The sequence below is a fragment of the Thamnophis sirtalis genome, unplaced genomic scaffold (genome assembly GCF_051295495.1).
Source record: "Thamnophis sirtalis isolate CommonGarterSnake01/CBP01778 unplaced genomic scaffold, rThaSir2_p1.2 scaffold_7, whole genome shotgun sequence".
NCBI classification, from domain to species: domain Eukaryota; kingdom Metazoa; phylum Chordata; class Lepidosauria; order Squamata; family Natricidae; genus Thamnophis; species Thamnophis sirtalis.
The window spans coordinates 93,066,601-93,085,969 of record NW_028261387.1 but is presented as its reverse complement, the minus strand read 5'-3'; the positions used below and the strand labels follow the sequence as shown (position 1 = coordinate 93,085,969).

General features: G+C 41.6%; 1 protein-coding gene across 1 annotated transcript in view; it reads right to left on the bottom strand.

Moving 5' to 3' along the window:
* Positions 1–1,386: 1,386 nt before the first annotated feature.
* The window catches only part of ZBTB46 (zinc finger and BTB domain containing 46), a 52,055-nt gene continuing 34,072 nt past the window's right edge, over positions 1,387–19,369 (bottom strand). Inside the window, exons 4-5 of the mRNA XM_014072980.2 lie at positions 9,114–9,289; positions 1,387–4,009 (exon numbers count right to left, since the gene is read on the bottom strand). Of these exons, the coding sequence (XP_013928455.2) occupies positions 3,632–4,009; positions 9,114–9,289 (554 nt within the window). The 3' untranslated portion in view covers positions 1,387–3,631. The remainder of the gene's footprint in view (positions 4,010–9,113; positions 9,290–19,369) is intronic.

The window sequence follows — 19,369 nt, the reverse complement described above, 5'->3', positions numbered from 1 at the left end:
TCGCCTTTCTTTCATTTGAAAATGATAATATTTGGTTGGATGTTTTTTCAATGGTTAAATGAACACACATCTTCACTTCTTCAAAGAAGTCCACATTCATGCAAAAGCGGTATTTTCTCCAACCTGCTTAACCAGGGCAGAGCCAGACTTAACACCTGCATCTATACCTTTATTTAATTATTTTATCTTTTTCAAAAGGCAACTGGTGAACCGATGAAGCTTCTTAGATGAGAAGCGAAACCTCTTCCTCAAGGAAAAAAGAGGCCAGCTGCCTTTTGAAAAAAAAAACACTTTTGAGACAACTATGACGTGGATGACTGAGAATCCCCAGAGACATTTTTCAAATTTATGTGCTGCTCGTCTTGGGGTTGAATGCTAAACTTGGTTACTTTTAACCTTGGTTTTGGTGTCTTAGCAGGTGGTCTGAACTCTATTAGGTTAGTTTATGGTTCAATTATTCTGTAAACTCAGAAAACAAGTTGATGCAGTAACTATGGTAAGCATGTTGGGTCAATGCAGGCAATAAAATGCATTCTTTGACTTCAAGAAAGGAGTAGCTTAAATCGCAGCCCTCCAACGAATGGGGAGTGTGGGGAAAATAAAAACTATGATGGGGAAAAGGTGAGAACTGATAGATTGGAAAAAGACATGAGCAGAACAGCATGTTTCTTAAACTGCCCTCTCTGTTCTCTTTGCTGTACAAGCTCCGCTCCACTAAAGGAAGAAGGAAAGAGTGGAGCTGTGATATGTACTGAAACAAAGATAGGTAAAATATACAGCTTGGGGGAAACTGCTCCTTAGTGCAAACTTGAGTGTCATTTTTGATCGGACCTCCCCAGTGAGAAATGCAAAATTTAAACAGGGAGCCTTTTAGCACCGATAAGCTGCTTCTGCCATAATGGCTACTGCCGCCTTTCTTTGGATTTGAAGCCCTTTTAGGGGAGACACAAACAATCCGCCTTACAAATTAAGTTGCAGGATGCCTGGCATGGAGCCCATCCAGTCCCTGGGGCACCCTCCTAGAATCTATAGAAGCATAAGCAGATGATTCTATTGCTCTTAATAATCCGTTATTTTCTGTCTTTCCACGATCTCCGGTTAGATTAGACAGAAGCACAAGTATAGGCAGTGTTTGAAGCAGGGTGTGTTTCAAGGCCAGCCCAAAGTAAGACACCCAAATTACTGCATTGATACAATAAGGCCTGGATGTACTTTCTTGTCATGATCACAGGGTGGATAATGCTACCTTAAATCTGGCTCTGTCAACTGACGTAGGGCCCCTGATACGGGCATCCTGTTTTGGAAGTAGACTGGTACAGATCTCTCGCCTCCGTCCCACCTGTGCGTTGGTTCTTTTTATCTAATGTTACTTTTAACGCGTCAGGGTTCGATGTTGCAATGTTCCAATTCTGTGATTGTTTTATTCAGTTGTTTGTAACATCATAAACTGCCCAGAGTTATTTGCAGAGCCATGGGCGGCGTACAAATTTAATAAATAAATTTAAAATAACCGTAAGTACAAACCCCTGCAATTCTGCGCCACTTCGGCACTCATTTTCTAACTGGCTTTTGGTATGTTAAGCCAAGGGTGCTCCTCTACAAACCTGCATAGGAAGTTCTTTAACTAGGAAAGGATGCTTTTCTTTCACTTTCTCTCTTTTAGAAACATTCGTGCGATTCTTTCTGGAGGATTAACCGTGCCAGGTGTCGTTCATTCTTGTACACTTCTCCCTCCTCCACTGACTTATGAAGAAGCTACAAATGAAAAGCAATAGAGAAAATGACACAAAACTCTGAAACCAGGATGTTCCCAACTCCTTAGGTTACATTATTAAAACATTCAGAGATTCCAAAAGTTAGAAAAAGTGCCAGAGAAGGAAAGGATATATTACTCTTTAGAAATTATGATATGTTACCTTGGTTATCAGATCTGACAATACACAGATCCTGTTACACACACACACGCACGCGCGCACACACACACACAGAGCACCTTTAACTGTTTGACCTCTCTAACTTGTTTTTTTTTTAAGTCAGTTTTAAGATAGTGGTTTTGAGGCTCACGGTATTTGGAATGAAACTGCAGGTTCTGCAGCTAAGAGCTTTCAGATGCACTTTTTCTGCTTCAGTGCAGGAGGCAAAGATGAAAGAACAAGCATTATTGGCCAAATGACCTTTTTTAAAGCTGTCCCAGAAAAGTAGTCAGAAATCCTATTCAATCATTACAGAGAAGAAAGGACACGAAATATCTTGTGTAAATACAGAAGGTTGCTACCCCAAATGTGCAGATCCTAAAACTCCAGGTAAAGAGGTACTAAGGCCTTTGGACAGTGGTGGGGTGCTGCCGGTTTAACAACCGGTTCGGTGAGCATGCACTTTGTGAGCATGTGCTTTGCGCACACGGTGCTGAAAATGGGAGCATTTAGAAGCTCAGCTGCTGCTTACTTACCAAGTCAGCAATGGTAAGTAGAACAGCTAAGTTGAGCTTGAAAGCAGGAAATAAAGGAAAGGACAGAGCGGGGGGGGGGGGGGGAGCAACCGATCATTGGAGCAAACCAGTTCGCTCCCAGCTTATCGTGGGAGCTACCGGTTTGCCCAAACCCCCACCCCTGCTCTTGAAGGAATATGTGAGATTTCCTTAGGGCGGTCAAAGACATCTGCTATCCAGGCTGGGAAACCAAGTGGAATTTTCCTGCTCATGATGCTTGCTATATTGATGTGGTCTTGATTAGAACTCATGCCTTGAGAGGGGACTGTGCCACAGACAATCTGTACAGGCCCCCCCCACTCGACCCAACGGCAAAGATCGGCCCAGCCGACGTAGTGACTCGATGCGTGGCTTTAGTAACCACAACCCAACCCAGCCGTTTCTTAATGGAGCTCGGCCAAGAAAACCTTTTGGCTCCTCACGCGGCCACGATGCTCGGTTCCAACATCGCCTCTGTCCCTGAACGAGCGAGAAAGAGACACATCCAAAGACAGAAAAGTGGATTTTCTTTTGAGACTCAGCCACAAGGGGGCATGTTTGTGGCGTGGGTGTCTCACTCTGCCCTCATTTAGCAAGCAAGTTATAAATGGAGGCAACCTGAGGTTATTCAAATGCCAGTGGGCTAAATTAATCCTTTGATCAGCCCACTTCAGGGAAAGAGGACAACAGTTCTAGAGAAGGCTGCTACAGGCGGTCAGACCTATTGTTCTCTCCGGCTGGGCTCTCAAGCGCTCCCACTGTTTTGTTTACCACCGGTAACCTTGATACCACGTTCCCCTGCTGCGGGAGGGTAGTTATTTTCAAACATTTTTGACAATTATTGTTGGAGAAGCACATATTCTCTCTGTGTTAAGTTTGACCGTGGAAAAAATAATATATATATTATTATTTTCTTCTTTTCCTATTTTTAAAACGGTTGGAAGGATTTAAGAGAAGGAAGTGACAGCATCGAGGGAAAATGCTTATTGATGCAAAAAATCCGACAGAGAATTTATCTTCGACCAAAAAAAAAAAAAAAAGGTCCTCACACATAGTACGTTTCTATACACGGGGACAATCGCGAGGCTGCTGCAGCTTTCCTGATACAGCTCTTTCCACCGTGCGATCCCCAAACCGGCAGGAAACACCCCCCCACCAAAATCCCTAAGAAATCCAAGCGAAATCCTTCTCGGCCTCCCCAGGGTTCTCCGGGGCAGAGTCAGCGCCATCTTTGTCGTTTTCCAAGATGGCCTCGTCTTGTGAAATCTCCATCTCCTCTTTCCATTTCAGGTCGTCTTCCTCCTCCTCGTCTCCTTCCGCCTTGAGGTCGTCGGGGTCTTCAGCGTAAGGGCCCTCGGGGCCGAACAATCCATCCGGGGACCCGTCTCCCCCACCGGCTTCCAAGCGGCCAGCCATGCCGTGACCGGAACAGTCTGTGCACACGCCGTGGCGGCGGGAACCGTGCTTGATGCCCACGCTGGCGGCGGACATGAACACCCGGCTGCAGACTTTGCAGACGTATTTTTTGTCTTTGCTGTGAACCTGGGAAGGAAGACAAAAGTTAAAGCAGGTAAATTAGCGGAGGAAAAATGCCCTCGGGGTATAATGTAGGTCCGTGATGGCGAACCTATGGCATGCGCGCCACAGGCGGAACGCAGAGCCCTCTCTGCGGGCATGCGAGCTGTAGCCCCAGCTCAGCTCCAATGTGCATGCGCCTCCCACTATCCAGCTGATTTTCAGGTCACTGCCATGCATGCGCAGGAGCGTGGCGCATGCGGGAGACATGCACGCATGTGTGGGGGGTAGCACAGCCCCCCTCCCCGCGACCTGTTTTTGATCCCAGGAGGCTGCAGGGAGGCTTTCGGCATGCGATGACAAAAATGTTAGCCATCACTGATATACTTTATACAGGGGGTCCTCGACTTAGGACAGTTTGTTGTATACTGTTATTTAGTAACCGTTCAAAGTTGTGATGTCGCTGAAAAAAAGCGACTTACGACCATTTTCCACATTTACAACTGAAGCAACACACTTAATTTACATTCGGATGCAGGGTCCCGGGGGTCAGCTGATCTCCTTTTGAGACTTTCTGACAAGCCAAGAAAATGGGGAAGCCAGATTCCCTTAACTACTGTGTTACTAATTGAACAACTGCAGTGATTCACTTAACATATGTGGCAAGAAAAGTCGTGAAATGGGGCAAAACTCGCTTGACAAGTTTCTCACTTAGCAACATAAATTCTGGGCTCAACTGTGGTCGTAAGTCGAGGACTACCTGTATTGTATCAAACCCTGGTTATGTTCTTTTAAGTACTGCCGAGATTAAATTGTGTTGGTCTTAATATTGTTCAAGTCTCCACACAACTATATATCTCGACAGGCAGAATCTGTGCCAATCATTCTCTCCCTGCCCAGGCATTTTGTTGCCAGATATAATCAAAAATGGGGGAAACTTTTAAGTATATTTTGTCAAAGTGACCACAGATAAACAAATGTTTATTTTGATTTAATTCCATTTTATTTTGCCTCCAAAGGCCTTGGTTATTATCTGTCCTATGCCACAAAAGCATAGCAAAGCACAAATTAAATATAAATATTCTTTATGAAATAGTGTGTTATCGCAACTTTATTACCTTGTAAGTAAGTCAAGGCGGTGAACATACAAAATATTCCTTGAGGGATCATGGTGCTCTTGGAGCTTGGTTGTTTTCTTGCAGAGGTTTCATTACTCAAATTAGGTAACATCATCAGTGCTAATAACAACATCAGTAGCACTGATGATGTTACCTAGTTGGGTGATGAAATGTCTGCAAGAAAACAACCAAGCTCAGAGAGCAGCAAGGGCTACTCTTTTCAGTTGCTATTTTCCCCACAAAAAACAACCCCTATATATTTGAAAGGACATAAATATACAAGCATTTTCCTTTTTTTTGCATCTTTGTGCAGATAGTTTTTAGTTTTCATTATCAACTGATGATAGCTTGTCCCCCTTGTGCATGCCTTGCAATCTTCCGATTTTTATTTTTATTTTAAATGTACCTGAAATTCGACCACTGCGGTGAGTTTAGTTTCAAGAAAGAACAAAGAAGAGATTGGAGGCATGTGTGTCTGTAGCTGAATTAATGTCTCGGGCTACCCAAAGCCCGCCCCAGTGGAGCAAATCAAGGGGCATCTTGGGAGCAATTGGTCCCTTGTCCAGATGGCCGAGGCAGTCATCCGAATGGACAAGGATTCGCAGAGAGAAGGAAGAAGGCAGCAGGTTCTGGGTACTATGGCAACAGAGTGTAGTGGCCCCTAAACATTGCTGTTGAAGCACTGCAAGCTAGCTGCCCATCTTCATCTACAAAACGCCGCCATTTGGCAAGGCAAGATGCAACCTTGCACCTGCGGTAAGCAGACAGTAGCGTTATCAGCTGAGCGTTGAAAGGTTTTTCCCCATGGGAAGGAAGACACGCCATTTCCAGGAGGCAACTGGGTGCAAGACAGCCTGTCTGCAAAATATCCTGCCCCCATATCCAGAGAACAGCTGGGAGGAAACAGGATTTCTTTCACGGATGCGCTTCCTATGTTTGGCTCTTGCTACAAAAGTCTTGGGAATGGTTGAAAGACCGATATGAGACTTCCATTCAATATTCACACACATTTTTTTTCTCTTTTAAAAATCTGAAGCGTTTGAAATATTCTGATGCCAGGAGGCCACCGATTTCTTCAAACTAAATACGGGAGGAGTGTGTGGGGATGGATTAGGAGAACTCTGGTCTACTCATAAAGCACATTTAACTGGTTAATGATTTAACCTGGTTTTAAGTCCAAACTGACTCCTAAAGTATTCCAATGGACCGAATGTGCATGATATGACATGCTACTAAAAACTATAACCAAGATTTAACACTAAACCTGCTAGGGTGGTGATGGCTAACCTTTTTGTCGAGGCGTGCCAAAAGCTTGGGGAGCATAGGAGGGGTCAGGCATGCCCACACCCATAATGCAATGCCCTCCCCCTGTGCCTCACTGAAGCCTTCGTACGTCTAGTTTCTGTGTTGGGCTGTTTTTCTCCCTCCGGAGGCTTCAGGAGGCTTTCCTGAAGGGTATGGAGGGCGAAAAATGGTCTAAAATCAAGGCCAAAATCAGCTGGCCAGCGTGCTCATGCGTGCTGGAGCTAACAGGGCAACACTTCATGTGCCCTCAGAAATGGCTCTGCGTGCCACCTGTGGCAGACGTGCCATAAGTTTGCAATCACGGTGCTAGGGCTTTCATTGTCTTGCTTCAATGTGTTGTGTGAACTGGAGCTGAAACACCACTAAAAGACTTTTTTTCTAGAAAAATGCTACTGTTAAAATAGTATAGAAATTGACTTAAGGTAAAGGTTCCCCTGCACATATGTGCTAGTTGTTCCCGACTGTAGGGGTCGGTGCTCATCTCCGTTTCAAAGCCGAAGAGCCAGCGCTGTCTGAAGACCTCTCCGTGGTCATGTGGCTGGCATGACTCAACGCCAAAGGCGCAGGGAACACTGTGACCTTCCCACCAAAGGTGGTTCCTACTTTTCTACTTGAATTTTTTACTTGCTTTCGAACTGCTAGGTTGGCAGAAGCTGGGACAAGTCACGGGAGCACACTCCGTTACGCGGTGCTAGGGATTCAAACTGCTGAACTGCTGACCTTTCTGATCGACAAGCTCAGCATCTTAGCCACTGAGCCACCGCATCCCCTTAGGAACTGACTTACAACTATTCATTTAATGCTGATTCAAGGTTACAAAGGCGCTGAAAAAAGTGACCTATAACTGTTTTTCACACTTATGACCATGGCAGCATGCCCACGGACATAGGATCAAAATTCAGGTGCTTGGAAATTGACACCCTGACTTCCAACAAGCAAAGTCAATGGGGGAAACCGAATTCATTTAACAATTGTATGATTCACTTAACATCTGCAGTGATTAACTTTTTTGCCTTAATAGCTGTGGCAAAAAAGGTCATAAAATGGTGCAAAAACTCACTTAACAACTACCTGGCTTAGCAAAGAGGTATTTTGAGCTTAATTGTGGCCGTAAGTCAAAGACTATCTGTAATACAATATCTTATCACCAGATAACAGGCAGATCGCTTAATTAGTCTTCCTGAAATAAGTTTCCCATTAATTTATTTCTATTTATGGTTCATTTCTGAAAGTGACAGGAGGTATGTAGTTTTAGCTCACTCAAGAAAAAGAATTCAGAAAAAGTCATGTGTAATACTATGAAAAATAAATGCCACCATGATTACCATTAAACTAGAAAAGTACTCTTGTAGTATAAAAGGAAATATTTAGCTACTTAAGTAATCTTTGGAGCATCACTTATCCCCAAAGCAATCTTCTCTACCAACACGTATATCTTACTAAATGCTGATCACATAATTTGGCAAAAATACTGCTCTACTTTATAAACCTATTGATTTTCAACAACAAAACAAACTATCTGTCAGTTTTATAGGATAAGTGGCAGATAAGAAAGAACGCTGCTCACACATACCAGGAATGGGTTTTTAAAACCTGCTTCTCAAAGTCAATATGTAGATTCTGTTCATATCGAACATGCCTTGTTAATGTTATTTTACTCTTTAATTTGGTCTACTGGTTAAGGAAGCCAGGAGACTGAGAGTTCTAGTCCTGCCTTAGGCACAAAAGCCTGCTGGGTGACTTTGGGCCAATCACCAGGAAATGGTAAGTTCTAGTTCCGTCTTAGGCATGAAAGCTATTGTAGCTGGGTGACTTTGGCCAATCACAGGAGACTGTACTAGTCCCGCCTTAGGCCCAAAAGCTGGTTGGATGACTTTGGGCCAGTTCCTCTCTCACAGGATTGTTATGGGGAAAATAGGAGGAGAAAAAAATACCATGTGTCTTTCCACCTTGAGTATATATTTATGTAAATATGGCTGTACGTGTGTGTATGTTCCAGCATAACTCTGGAATGCTTCAAGCAATTTCAACCAAAATTGGTACACAGATGACTTACTCTCTGGAAACAAATACTATGGGGGTAAGACACCCTTAACACCGCTCAGTGTGTGTGTCTGTGTGTGTGTCTGTGTGTGTGTGTGTCTGCGTCCGTGTGTGTTCCAGCATAACTCCAGAACTCCTGGGCCGCTGAAATGAAAAGGACTGAATTATATCTATAGTGTCAAGTCACAGTACTTTTGACAGTGATAGTGTGCATTTTGGATTCAAGTTCTGTTAAGATAAGCCTGTTGTGCCTTAAAATGGCTTCTACTGTACAGCCCAGTGGAATTGCCATGGTAACAGCTTTGCAATACTCCACAAGGGGGCTCCCTCTAATACAGGATTGGGATAAAAACATACCCGGGCTACACCGGGTTATCAGCTAGCTATTTATAAAAATATAATGAAAGCAGAATAGAAATAAATAAAAACAAAACCATATTCTTGTTTCGAGCGTACTTAATGTTTTCATAGTTCTGTTACAAATTTTTAAATCCATCACTATATGCGATGTTGGTAAAAATTATGCCCCAATAAATAGAAAGGAGGAAGCAAAAGCTGTGGGCATAATATCTCAGTCAATCATCCCTCTGCTCACCCACATCCTCTTTCTTGCAGATCTCAAGTTTCTATCCCACTTTGCAACGTCTCTAGAGGTCCCAGCTTACCAAAGTGTGCCGCTTCATGTGCTCCCGTCGGGTGAATTTCTTCCCACAAATTTCACACGGGTAGGGTCGTTCTCCTGTGTGGGATCGCATGTGCCTTTTCAAGATGCACTGGTGCATGGCTGAGAAGCTGCAATAGGGACACTTGAACTTCTTCCTGATGACTGTGAACTCATTTACTGAAAAGAAGCACATGGCAATTCAGGTTACAGCTCTCTCTTTTGAGGTTTTGGGCACAATTTTGTAAAAAGAATGAAGGCAGGATACAAACAAACAAACAATAAAATAGCCAATCTGATCATTTTTCAGAGAATCTCTGCACTGTCTCTGGGTTTGGCTTCAGAAAAATAATTGTTAGCTTATCTTGTAAGTTTTCAACATTTTAAAGATAATATAACTGTCATTTTTTTTACTGTGAGCACACTAGGTAAAGGTAAAGGTTCCCCTGCATATGCATGCTAGTCATTTCTGGCTCTGGTGGGCAGGGCTCATCTTCATTTCAAAGCTGAAGAGCCAGCACTGTCCGAAGACGTCTCTGTGGTCATGTGGCCGGAATGACTAAATGCTGAACGCTGTTTCCTTCCCACCAAAGGTGGCTCCTATTTTTCTACTTGCATTTTTACATGGTTTCGAACTGCTAGGTTGGCAGAAGCTGGGACAAGTAATGGGAGCTCACTCCGTTATGCGGCCTATGGATTCAAACCGCTGAGCTGCCGACCATTCTGGTCAACAAGCTCAACGTCTTAGCCACAGAGTCCCCACGTCCACACCATGAGCACACTAGCTCACATCAAAAAATGAAATTCTGTTGCCTGCTCAACATTTTTATTTGTGTTGATGACCATACTACATTTTGCAAGGAAAGAATTGGAGCCATAACTTAACTGCTTCCTCATTCAGGGAAAGGGCTAAAAGAAAAAAGAAAAAGTTTAAAAGATCCTTTGAGGCCCAGATATGGGCCAACACCCTTAAGTATTTCAGAATCTCCTCTAGCAACATCTGATCAATATTGTTTTATAAAATGTAATATCTATTTACACGTCTGTTCGAGCATTCTGTGCTAGATGACTGATTATATAATGAGGCATGGAATAAGAATCTTTAGTGAAAGACCATTTTAACAATTACAATAATTTCTATAGATTTAAAATTATAGGTAATTGAACAAAAATATTGCTGTACATGTATTGGATTACCTATTCCAGCTGGTGGAATAGGTATTCCAGTTCAATGGGCAGGTTCAGCTAATTGTGGGAGACGGGTAATTTAAATCAACATTTGTTCATTTAATGGAATCACACTCACTGTCTTTCAAATGTAATGTACTTATTTCAATAGAAATATCTCTAGATGTGCTGAACTTAGTTGTTTGCCTGCAGACATTTTATTATCCAGCTAGGTTACATTATCAGGGGTAGTGAGTGTGAGGTTAGCTGCAAGTAGCTTATACTGCCAATTTGGTAAGGGTGCAGTCTCCTCCTTGGTTGTTCCTGGATTAGAATATTATCTTTTGCCTGATTTATTTCTTGTTGTTATTGTTTTGAAGTTTCATTGGTTTTTTTTTTCAAGTGCTTACATTATTTCTAAGTATTTTTAAAGCGTTTATATTGTTTTCTGGAAATGAACAGCAAGATAATGGAAATAGTGTGTACTTTTATGTTGCAAAGAAATTTACTTATTCTGTCTTAGAATCTGGAATGACTCTCAGAGGTTTACACCTTAAAATAAATTTAGAATGGCCCTTCGAGGAACAGTATTAAGCAATAAAATTGATTTAAAAAAACAACCAACATGACAAAGTGATCAATTGGGAAAGGTAACATTAAACTTCAAATACCTCAAGAAAAAGTTCTGTCTTAAGGAATGATTTATGGGTTAGAGCAGTGTTTCTCAACCTTGGCAACTTGAAGATGTCTGGACTTCAACTCCCAGAATTCTGGGAGTTGAAGTCCGGACATCTTCAAGTTGCCAAGGTTGAGAAACACTGGGTTAGAGACACTGGGCCTATCAAGGGAAGGCCATTGTGTTAAGCACTGGCTACCCCTGGAAAACTTTAACTGACCCCACAGTTCTCACTTGTACATGTAATCCTCAACTTACGACCACAATTGACTCCACATTTTTGTGGCTAAGCAGGACAACTATTAAGTGAGTTTTGCCCCATTTTACAACCTTGTTTGCTGCAATTGCTATATGAATCACTGCAGTTTTTAAGTTGTTCCAAAGGTGTTTTTTTTTCCAACAGGCAACTGGACTTTCTGGTTTTTTCTTTGAGGACATTTCGCTTCTCATCCAAGAAACTTCTTCAACTCTGTTAAGTTAATACCAGTAATATGGTTGTTGAGGGAGACTTTGCTTGTGAGACGGTCGCAAAAGGGGCTCACATGACCTTGGGATACAGCAATGGTCATAAATATGAACCAGTTGTCAAGCATCTGAATTTTGATCACATGATCATGGGGAAACTGCAAAGGTGGTATGGTGATGACATTTTTCAATGCCGCTTTGTAACTTTGAACTTTCTAACTTTGAACAGCCACTAAACAAACTATTATATGTATAAATATGAATTGAGGATTATTTCTTTAGTACATAATCAACTCACGGCAGGCAAAAGATTGGCAGATCACCCCAAATTCTTGCCAGAAGACATGATGAAAAGACAATCTGACAACACATGTGCTATTCTCAACCACAGTCCAACCCCATGGGCTGTTCTCAATCACAGTTTCAAGTGGAAAACTATTAACATCTTGGATTGAATCCAGAAATATTAAGGAGTTCCTGGAGGCTGGGCATTCAGACAAATCATCCATCAACAGACACATAGAGACAAACCACATTTACACACCTTTAAAAAGAGATAGTGCCAAACCTAGGAAGGAAGCAAAAAGACTGCAATAGTATTTCTCCACAGAAGTCAATATTAGATAAACAGGGATCAACATCAGACAAACAATCAGGCAGAAAACAATTCTTTGATCAAGGAACCACCAAGGAAGAAACTACAACCCCACCAAAACTGCCAGAGCAAACTACTGCATGTAAACAGGCAGTTAACCTCTCACTGACTCATACTGATAATGTTATCTACTTGGGTAAATAAACATCTGCTAGCAAAAAATCAGGTTTAGAGGGAGCTAATAATAACCCCATACGTATGAATCTTTAAGGGTCCTAAGGCTTTTATCTAAATTAATGGCTAAACAACTATGTTCATTTTTTTCTATGACTATATCACATATTTAATCTTAATATTTGATAACCAAATTTGTTATATCAGTTAGTGTCAGAATTCAATTGCCTTAGAAAGAAGATCCAGCAGGTGAAACTCTAATTAGTATATTGACACTATAGGTAATGAAAAGAAAACAGGATTGAAGAAAACAAGAACAACTTTATAGCCAATAATGCAGAAAATATGGATTTTGTCACAATTCCTCATTTTAAAATCCCAATGAAATTTGGACTTCTGTAGTAAAAGAATTATCGAAATAAGATAACATTTTGTATTTGAGATTAGAAGCAAAGAAATGCAAGGGAGTAATAAATCCACTCACACAAGAAAAGCAATTATTCCTCTATTGCCCGATCATCTCTAGAGAAAACCAGCCTATTCCCTCATATATATAGAATTCCAGGTAGCTACTAGGTGTCAAGATGACATATGCCAGCTTCAAACATATCAGATTGTTAAAGATGAAGGACAGAGATTCAAGAGGAAAGGAATAATATTTGAGACTGAATAAACAGGTAGGAGAAAACAGTAGCTATGGCAGTGCATCTCAGAGTGGTTTCACTCTTTCCAATCAACAATCTAATCTAATCCTAATCTAATCATTTTATAGGCGCTCAAGGCGTCTTTCTCTAGGATACCCCTTCCTTTTATTCTCACAGCAATTATCCTAGGATATAGATTAGGTTGTTTAATTTGCATCCTGTCTTTATTATTTTTACAACCAACTCAAGGTGGCAAACATACCCAGCACACCTTCCTCCCCACAAAGAAGAGGGGGTCAAATTATTCTCCAAAGCAGGACAAAAAACAATGGTTGGAAACTAATCAAGCAACCTGGAATTAATAGTGAGGGCAATTAAGGAGTGGAACAGCCTCCCTCCAGAAGTTGTGGGTGCTTCATCACTGGAAGGTTTTAAGAAGAGATTTGTTTGGAATGGTATAGGCCCTACTATACTAAAGGGTTTCCTGCCTGAGCAGGGGGTCGGACTGAAACAGTGGTCCCCAATCTTTGTGGCTTGGCGGCCTGGATGTGGGGGGGAGTGGAAGTGGGTTGCACGAGCGGCGCACATGCATGCAGCTTGACTTGTGCAAGCAGCAAACCAGCACGCACATGCACGATTGCCCACTGGCCCACCACTCGTGCAAGTTGAGCTGCGCACATGCATACTCCAGCCCACCACTGGCATGGCCCAATTCTAAATAGGCCCGGAAGTGGGCCAAGGACCAGAGGCTGGGGAAATCTCTGGATTAGAAGACCCCCAAGGAGACCCTCCAACTCTTGTTATTCTTTGTCCAGATGACCTCTGGAAGACCTTGGAATTGGCTCACAGCTTGTAACAATTACCTTGTCAATGAACAAAGTTGCAAGGCTACACACTCCTTGGAGTGAGCCTTGCTGGCATCATCAGCTTCCACTGAACTGTAAACCAAGTGGAAACAACCCGCTGAGAGCATTTTGCATAAGCCCAGCCCTTGGGGAATTCAATTTAGTGGGACATGCATGGGAGCCTCTCGCAGGCAGCCATTAGCTTCTGGCCTCAGCAAGTGATCTGCTGTCTCTTTCTTAGCCTAAAAAAAAAGAACCAAAACCAAATATTCCAGAAGCCGTTTCCCCCCAGAATATCAAATCTAATCTGCTGATCTCTGCCGGTTCTTGCTGTGTTTTCTTCTTTCCCCACCCACTGTTTGCCAAAGAGCACAATAAATTATTTAGCAGCCGCCAGACTATAAAATTGCAGGCTAACTGTGTTAATTGGAAGGAGACAGGAAAAAAATATATGTTTGCATACATGGCAAACATTTCGCTACCGGTAGTCCATAAAACAGGGTAACAGAAGAGTTTAAAAGATTTGCTATTTAAAAGGCAAAGGTTGCCTTTTAAAGGCCTCATAAGCTTGAGAATAATTTCTACTGATTTCCACATAAGATACCACAAGGGGAAAAGTTTGCTTGGGTTTCCCCCCCCCCCAGTTCAACTCAATACAATTTATATTATTTATTTGTTGAGAGGGGGGGATAGAGGGAGAGAGAGGGAGGGAGGGAGGGAGGGAGGGAGGGAGGGAAATTATTTGCACGTCTCTATTTAAGGCATCAGGCTTTCAAAGATCATTGAAATTTGGCATATCAACCGCTATGTGAAGAATTCCAAGATTGAGTATTTATGAAAGGACAACAGGACAGAATTTCACCATTCTGTAGCCAACATATCTGAAAACTACCTTAATCAAGAAACATAAAAGACATGTTTTAAATTATTCTACTAATATTTGGTCCCTGAAACTTTTTTCGTTAGCTGCTTCTATGATTGGTGATTCTATGATTCCACGATGTAGAAAAGATGTGGAGACTCTAGAAAGAATGCAGAGAAGAGCAACAAAGATGATTAGGGCACTGGATGCTAAAACATATGAAGAACGGTTGCAGGAACTGGGTATGTCTAGTTTAATGAAAAGAAGGACCAGGGGAGACATGATAGCCGTCTTCCAATATCTCAGGGGTTGCCACAAAGAAGAGGGAGTCAAGCTATTCTCCAAGGCACCTGAGGATAGAACAAGAAGCAATGGGTGGAAACTAATCAAGGAGAGAAGCAACTTAGAACTGCGGAGAAACTTCCTGACAGTTAGGACAATTAATCAGTGGGACAGAAGTTGCCTCCAGAAGTTGTGAATGCCCCAACACTGGAAGTCTTTAAGAAGATGTTGGACAGCCATTTGTCTGAAACGGTATAGGGTTTCCTGCCTATGCAAGGGCTTGGACTAGAAGACCTCCAAGGTCCCTTCCAACTCTGCTATTGTATTGTACTATATTGTGCATTGGTGCCTCTGCTTCTATACACAACCAAGTTAAATATATTTCAATCAAGATAGCTTATTTAAAGAGGCTGTTAGAGGAAAGTACAGGTAGTTCTCAACTTATGACAACTGAGCCCAAAATTTCTGTTGGTAAGCGAGACATTTGTTAAGTGTATCTTACCCCATTTTATGACTTCCTTGCTATAGCTGTTAAGTGAATCACTTCAGTTGTTAAGTTAGTAACATAATTGTTAAATAAATGTGGCTTCCCCATTGACTCCGCTTGTCAGGTGGCCGCAAAAGATGATCACGTGACCCTGGGACAATGAAACGGTCATAAATATGAGTCTCCAAGTGTCTGAATTTGCATCACATGACCATGGCGGTGCTACAACAGTTCTAAGTATGAAAAACGGTCCTAAGTCACTTTTTCAGTGCCGTTGTAACTTCGAATGGTCATTTTCCTAGGAAAGAAATAAGAGTTATGCATACCAAACCTCAAATATTGCTTTCTTCTGTGTCTTGATAAAGTCCTCCACTCACTGTTGACTCTTGGTAACATCATGGACACATCCATGTAGTTATCTTGGCTTTTAGGATTTTTTAACATTTGTTTTCCTACCTCTAGCATATTCTAGTGGTCTCCCTTTCAAGGGATAACTAGGTCTGACTTTGTTCAGCCTTTTATGTATTCAGCCAATCATGGCTAGATGCAGACAGTCCTGCTTAAAAAAATCCCTGTCCAAACAGCACGGCGAAGCCTAGCAAGACTAGCTTATCATTACCTGAACTGACATTATATGAGATACCATCTGAAGTGGATGGAGATATGAAACCTGCTAGTCTAGAGTAAAGGATTCCCTCATTGTATTAACTGCACAGATTCACTTCTTTACGCTTTATAGAATTACTTGTACTTACTAATCACTTCTCTCGGGGTAAAACAATAAAACATACTACAAAAAGAGAGAAATTACTTCACGGGACACCCACTTTTGCACAAAAGTCCTTTCCCAAACAAACTTGCGCATAGATAAGGGGAAAAAAAGAAAAGACCACCAGCAGTTTGTGTGACACAGACAACACAATTTCCTCACTAGTGCATTTACTACCAGAGAAAGCACCCACTCTACCATGATAATCCACTATCCAAATTGTCTTCCCTGTGAATGAATCCATGTTTTAAAAAGCTGCCTAGAATTATTCAAGGGTCTTTAGTGACCCTTGGCCAGCACAAAGCCTCTTTCACAATGTGTTTTTTTTTCCATTCTCTTTTCAGCTGGCAGCTTAACTCTGTGACTTAAGTGTTAAAAGTATTGATCTTGCCTTGAAGCAGATGATATTCAATTTGACCTGGAAGCCAGGCCTTTAATTCTACAAATCACACTTACGCACAACTGTTTTGCAGATGGGCCTGCAAGCACATTGACTTGGCAGTTTTGAAGGGAGTTGTGTTTCATAATTATAGGTGAGGACCTGAGGTACCAAATTATTTTTCAGAAGTCAAGTGTTTTTCTCACAGTAGCATCCAGCTATCTTATTAGGGATCTCCTTGCCTCGCATATACAAGTTCTTCACTTTTTTGCAAAAAGAATAAAGGGCAGCACAATTCAGGGTTTGCCTTTGTGTACTTGTATTGATTTGAATTACGTCAAACAACTTCTTGCAATGTTGCTCTGATTTTTAGTACAGGAGAATGAGAGTTTGTAATTGAATCAATGTGGAGAAATGATAAATATGAAAAAAATACATAATATGTTGACAACTATCAACTTAAAAAAAAAGGTTATGATAATAAAAGATTTTTTGACAATTTCTTCCAAGTAAGGATCGGGATGATCGGGTCATTTTTATATTTTAGCGTGCTCAACATTTTCCAACAGTTTCAAAATCACTATGGATAAAATTGTCAAATGGGTGAAGAAACTGGATTTCAGAAAAGTAGATGTTGGCCTAAGATTAGGAAATAAAACTTTTAACACTAAATATTGCAATCGGTTCGGCTGTTCCTTTCAGGACCTACTGGATTCCTACTCCCATACCTGACATTTCATTAGAGTATGTTGCTACAAATACAACTCTCACTAATGAGAAAAATCCTTACGGTTCATCTTCATAAACACTGATACTACCACCCTTAGAAAGAACGGTTTGATCACTAAGTTGTCTATAGAGCTAGTCTGGTTTAGTGGTTAAGGTGCTGGCCCAGAAATCCGGGGACTGTAAACTGTAGTCCCACGTTAGGCACGAAAGCCATCTGGTGATCATGAGTCAGTCACTTCCTCTCAGCTCAACCCACTTCATAGGGTGCGGGTTGTGGGGAAAATAGTGGGAGGAAGGAGTATTACCGTATATATGTTTGCCACCTAGATTACAGTACTGATAAAGTAATAAAGGTGGGATAAAATCTGTAGGAGATGAGCAGGCTGAGCAGGAGGGCAGGGTTAAACCCTTCCATCAGTTTGAAATTATTGCACCGAAGCAATAGACATAAGTCAACAACACCACCACCACCACCCCGGTGAATTCCATTCATCCTTATCTAGGGTCAATTTACCTTGACCATTACTAAATGAGATTCTTGTTATAGGTAGCAAGAATAGATTCTTAGCGCTTTGAATTCAATTCCTGTTCCTGGTTAAGGGCATGGTTATGCAGTGGTTAAAGTGCAGTGTTGCAGGCTAACACTGCTTACACTGCCAGAAGTTCAATTCCTTCGATCCTGACCAGCTCAAGGTCAACTCAGCCTTCCATCCTTCCGAGATCAATAAAATGAGTACCCAGATTGTTAGGGGGCAAGATGCTGACTCTGTAAACTGCTTAGAGAGGGGCTGTAAAACACTGTGAAGCAGTAGATAAGTCTAAGTGCTATTGCTATTATTTGTGCCTGACAAAATCTAACAACAACAATCTAACTTCTTCAACTGTTCACATGAAACAGAATGATGGTTATGAGTAGCTTTTCTAGTCCCAAAGAACAAGCAGTTCTGTTAATTATAAACAAATAAAGTGTGTGGGTTATTATCTCTCTTTTATAGGACATCCTGTAGATGCTTTTAAATTAGGCTTGTATTATGCAATCACCCTACCACATTCACAGACAATCTATTACAAATGAACTACAAAAACTACTCTTTTTTTAAACTGTCAAACAGAGAGTCCTTGATTGGATACCCTCATGTAGGTGATGGACTGCTTCCTTTCTAACTTATTTTAAAAGGCCAGAAGAATTTTGTAGGCCTACATCAACAGACATAGAATGTATGCACATATCCAGGAGGCCTGGGGGAGAAAAATATATTTCAGAATAAACGTAGCAAGATATAAAGTTCCAATGAAGACAAAATTTGAGAGACCGCTTGCTGCCAATTACCTCCCACAGACCCATTAGATCTCACAGGGTTGGCCTCCTCCGGGTTCCATTTACTAGCCAATGCCATCTGGCTACTACCCGGGGGAGGGCCTTCTCTGTGGCAGCTCCAGCCCTCTGGAATGAACTCCCCGCAGGGATTCGGACCCTCACCTCTCTCCAGGCCTTCCAAAAAGCCGTCAAAACCTGGCTTTGCCGGCAGGCCTGGGGGTGATGAGTTCCCTCCCCTCTCGACTTGTATGGTTGTGTGACTCTTGCTTATTTTAATTATCTGTAGTTCGTTTTATGTTCCCCTTTTCCCCTTTTGAATTGTTCGCCGCCCTGAGTCCTCCCGGAGAAGGGCGGCATACAAATAATAAAATTCTATTCTTCTATTCTATTCTAAAATATGGTTAATGTATTTTTACTCTGTTGAAGAATCAACGCAGATGTACTTCTAACTAGTATACCGCTACTAAGGCAGAATTACACTAGGATTGCAAAGTGCTGATATCACACAGCGTTAAAATGAAATATATTATAGATAATTTAAACCAACTGTGAAAATATAGTACAAAAATATTCTAAATGTTTTCTCTAAAAATTATGCATACCAAATCTTTAAAAAATTAAAACTTTCACATTTAAGATTTATGCATAGAATTTAGAAATGGTAAGAGTAAACAATCCCTTTCTGTACCTGATGTTAATCAGGATTTACTTTACATTAAAAAGATTTATACCGCAGGACCAGCAAAACTTAATAGAGGTAGCCCTCAATTTACGACAATTGGAACCAGAATTTCCTTGGTTAAGCAAGGCAGTTGTGAACTGAGGTACATCCCATGTTATGACCTTTTTTGTCATGGTTGTTATGCAG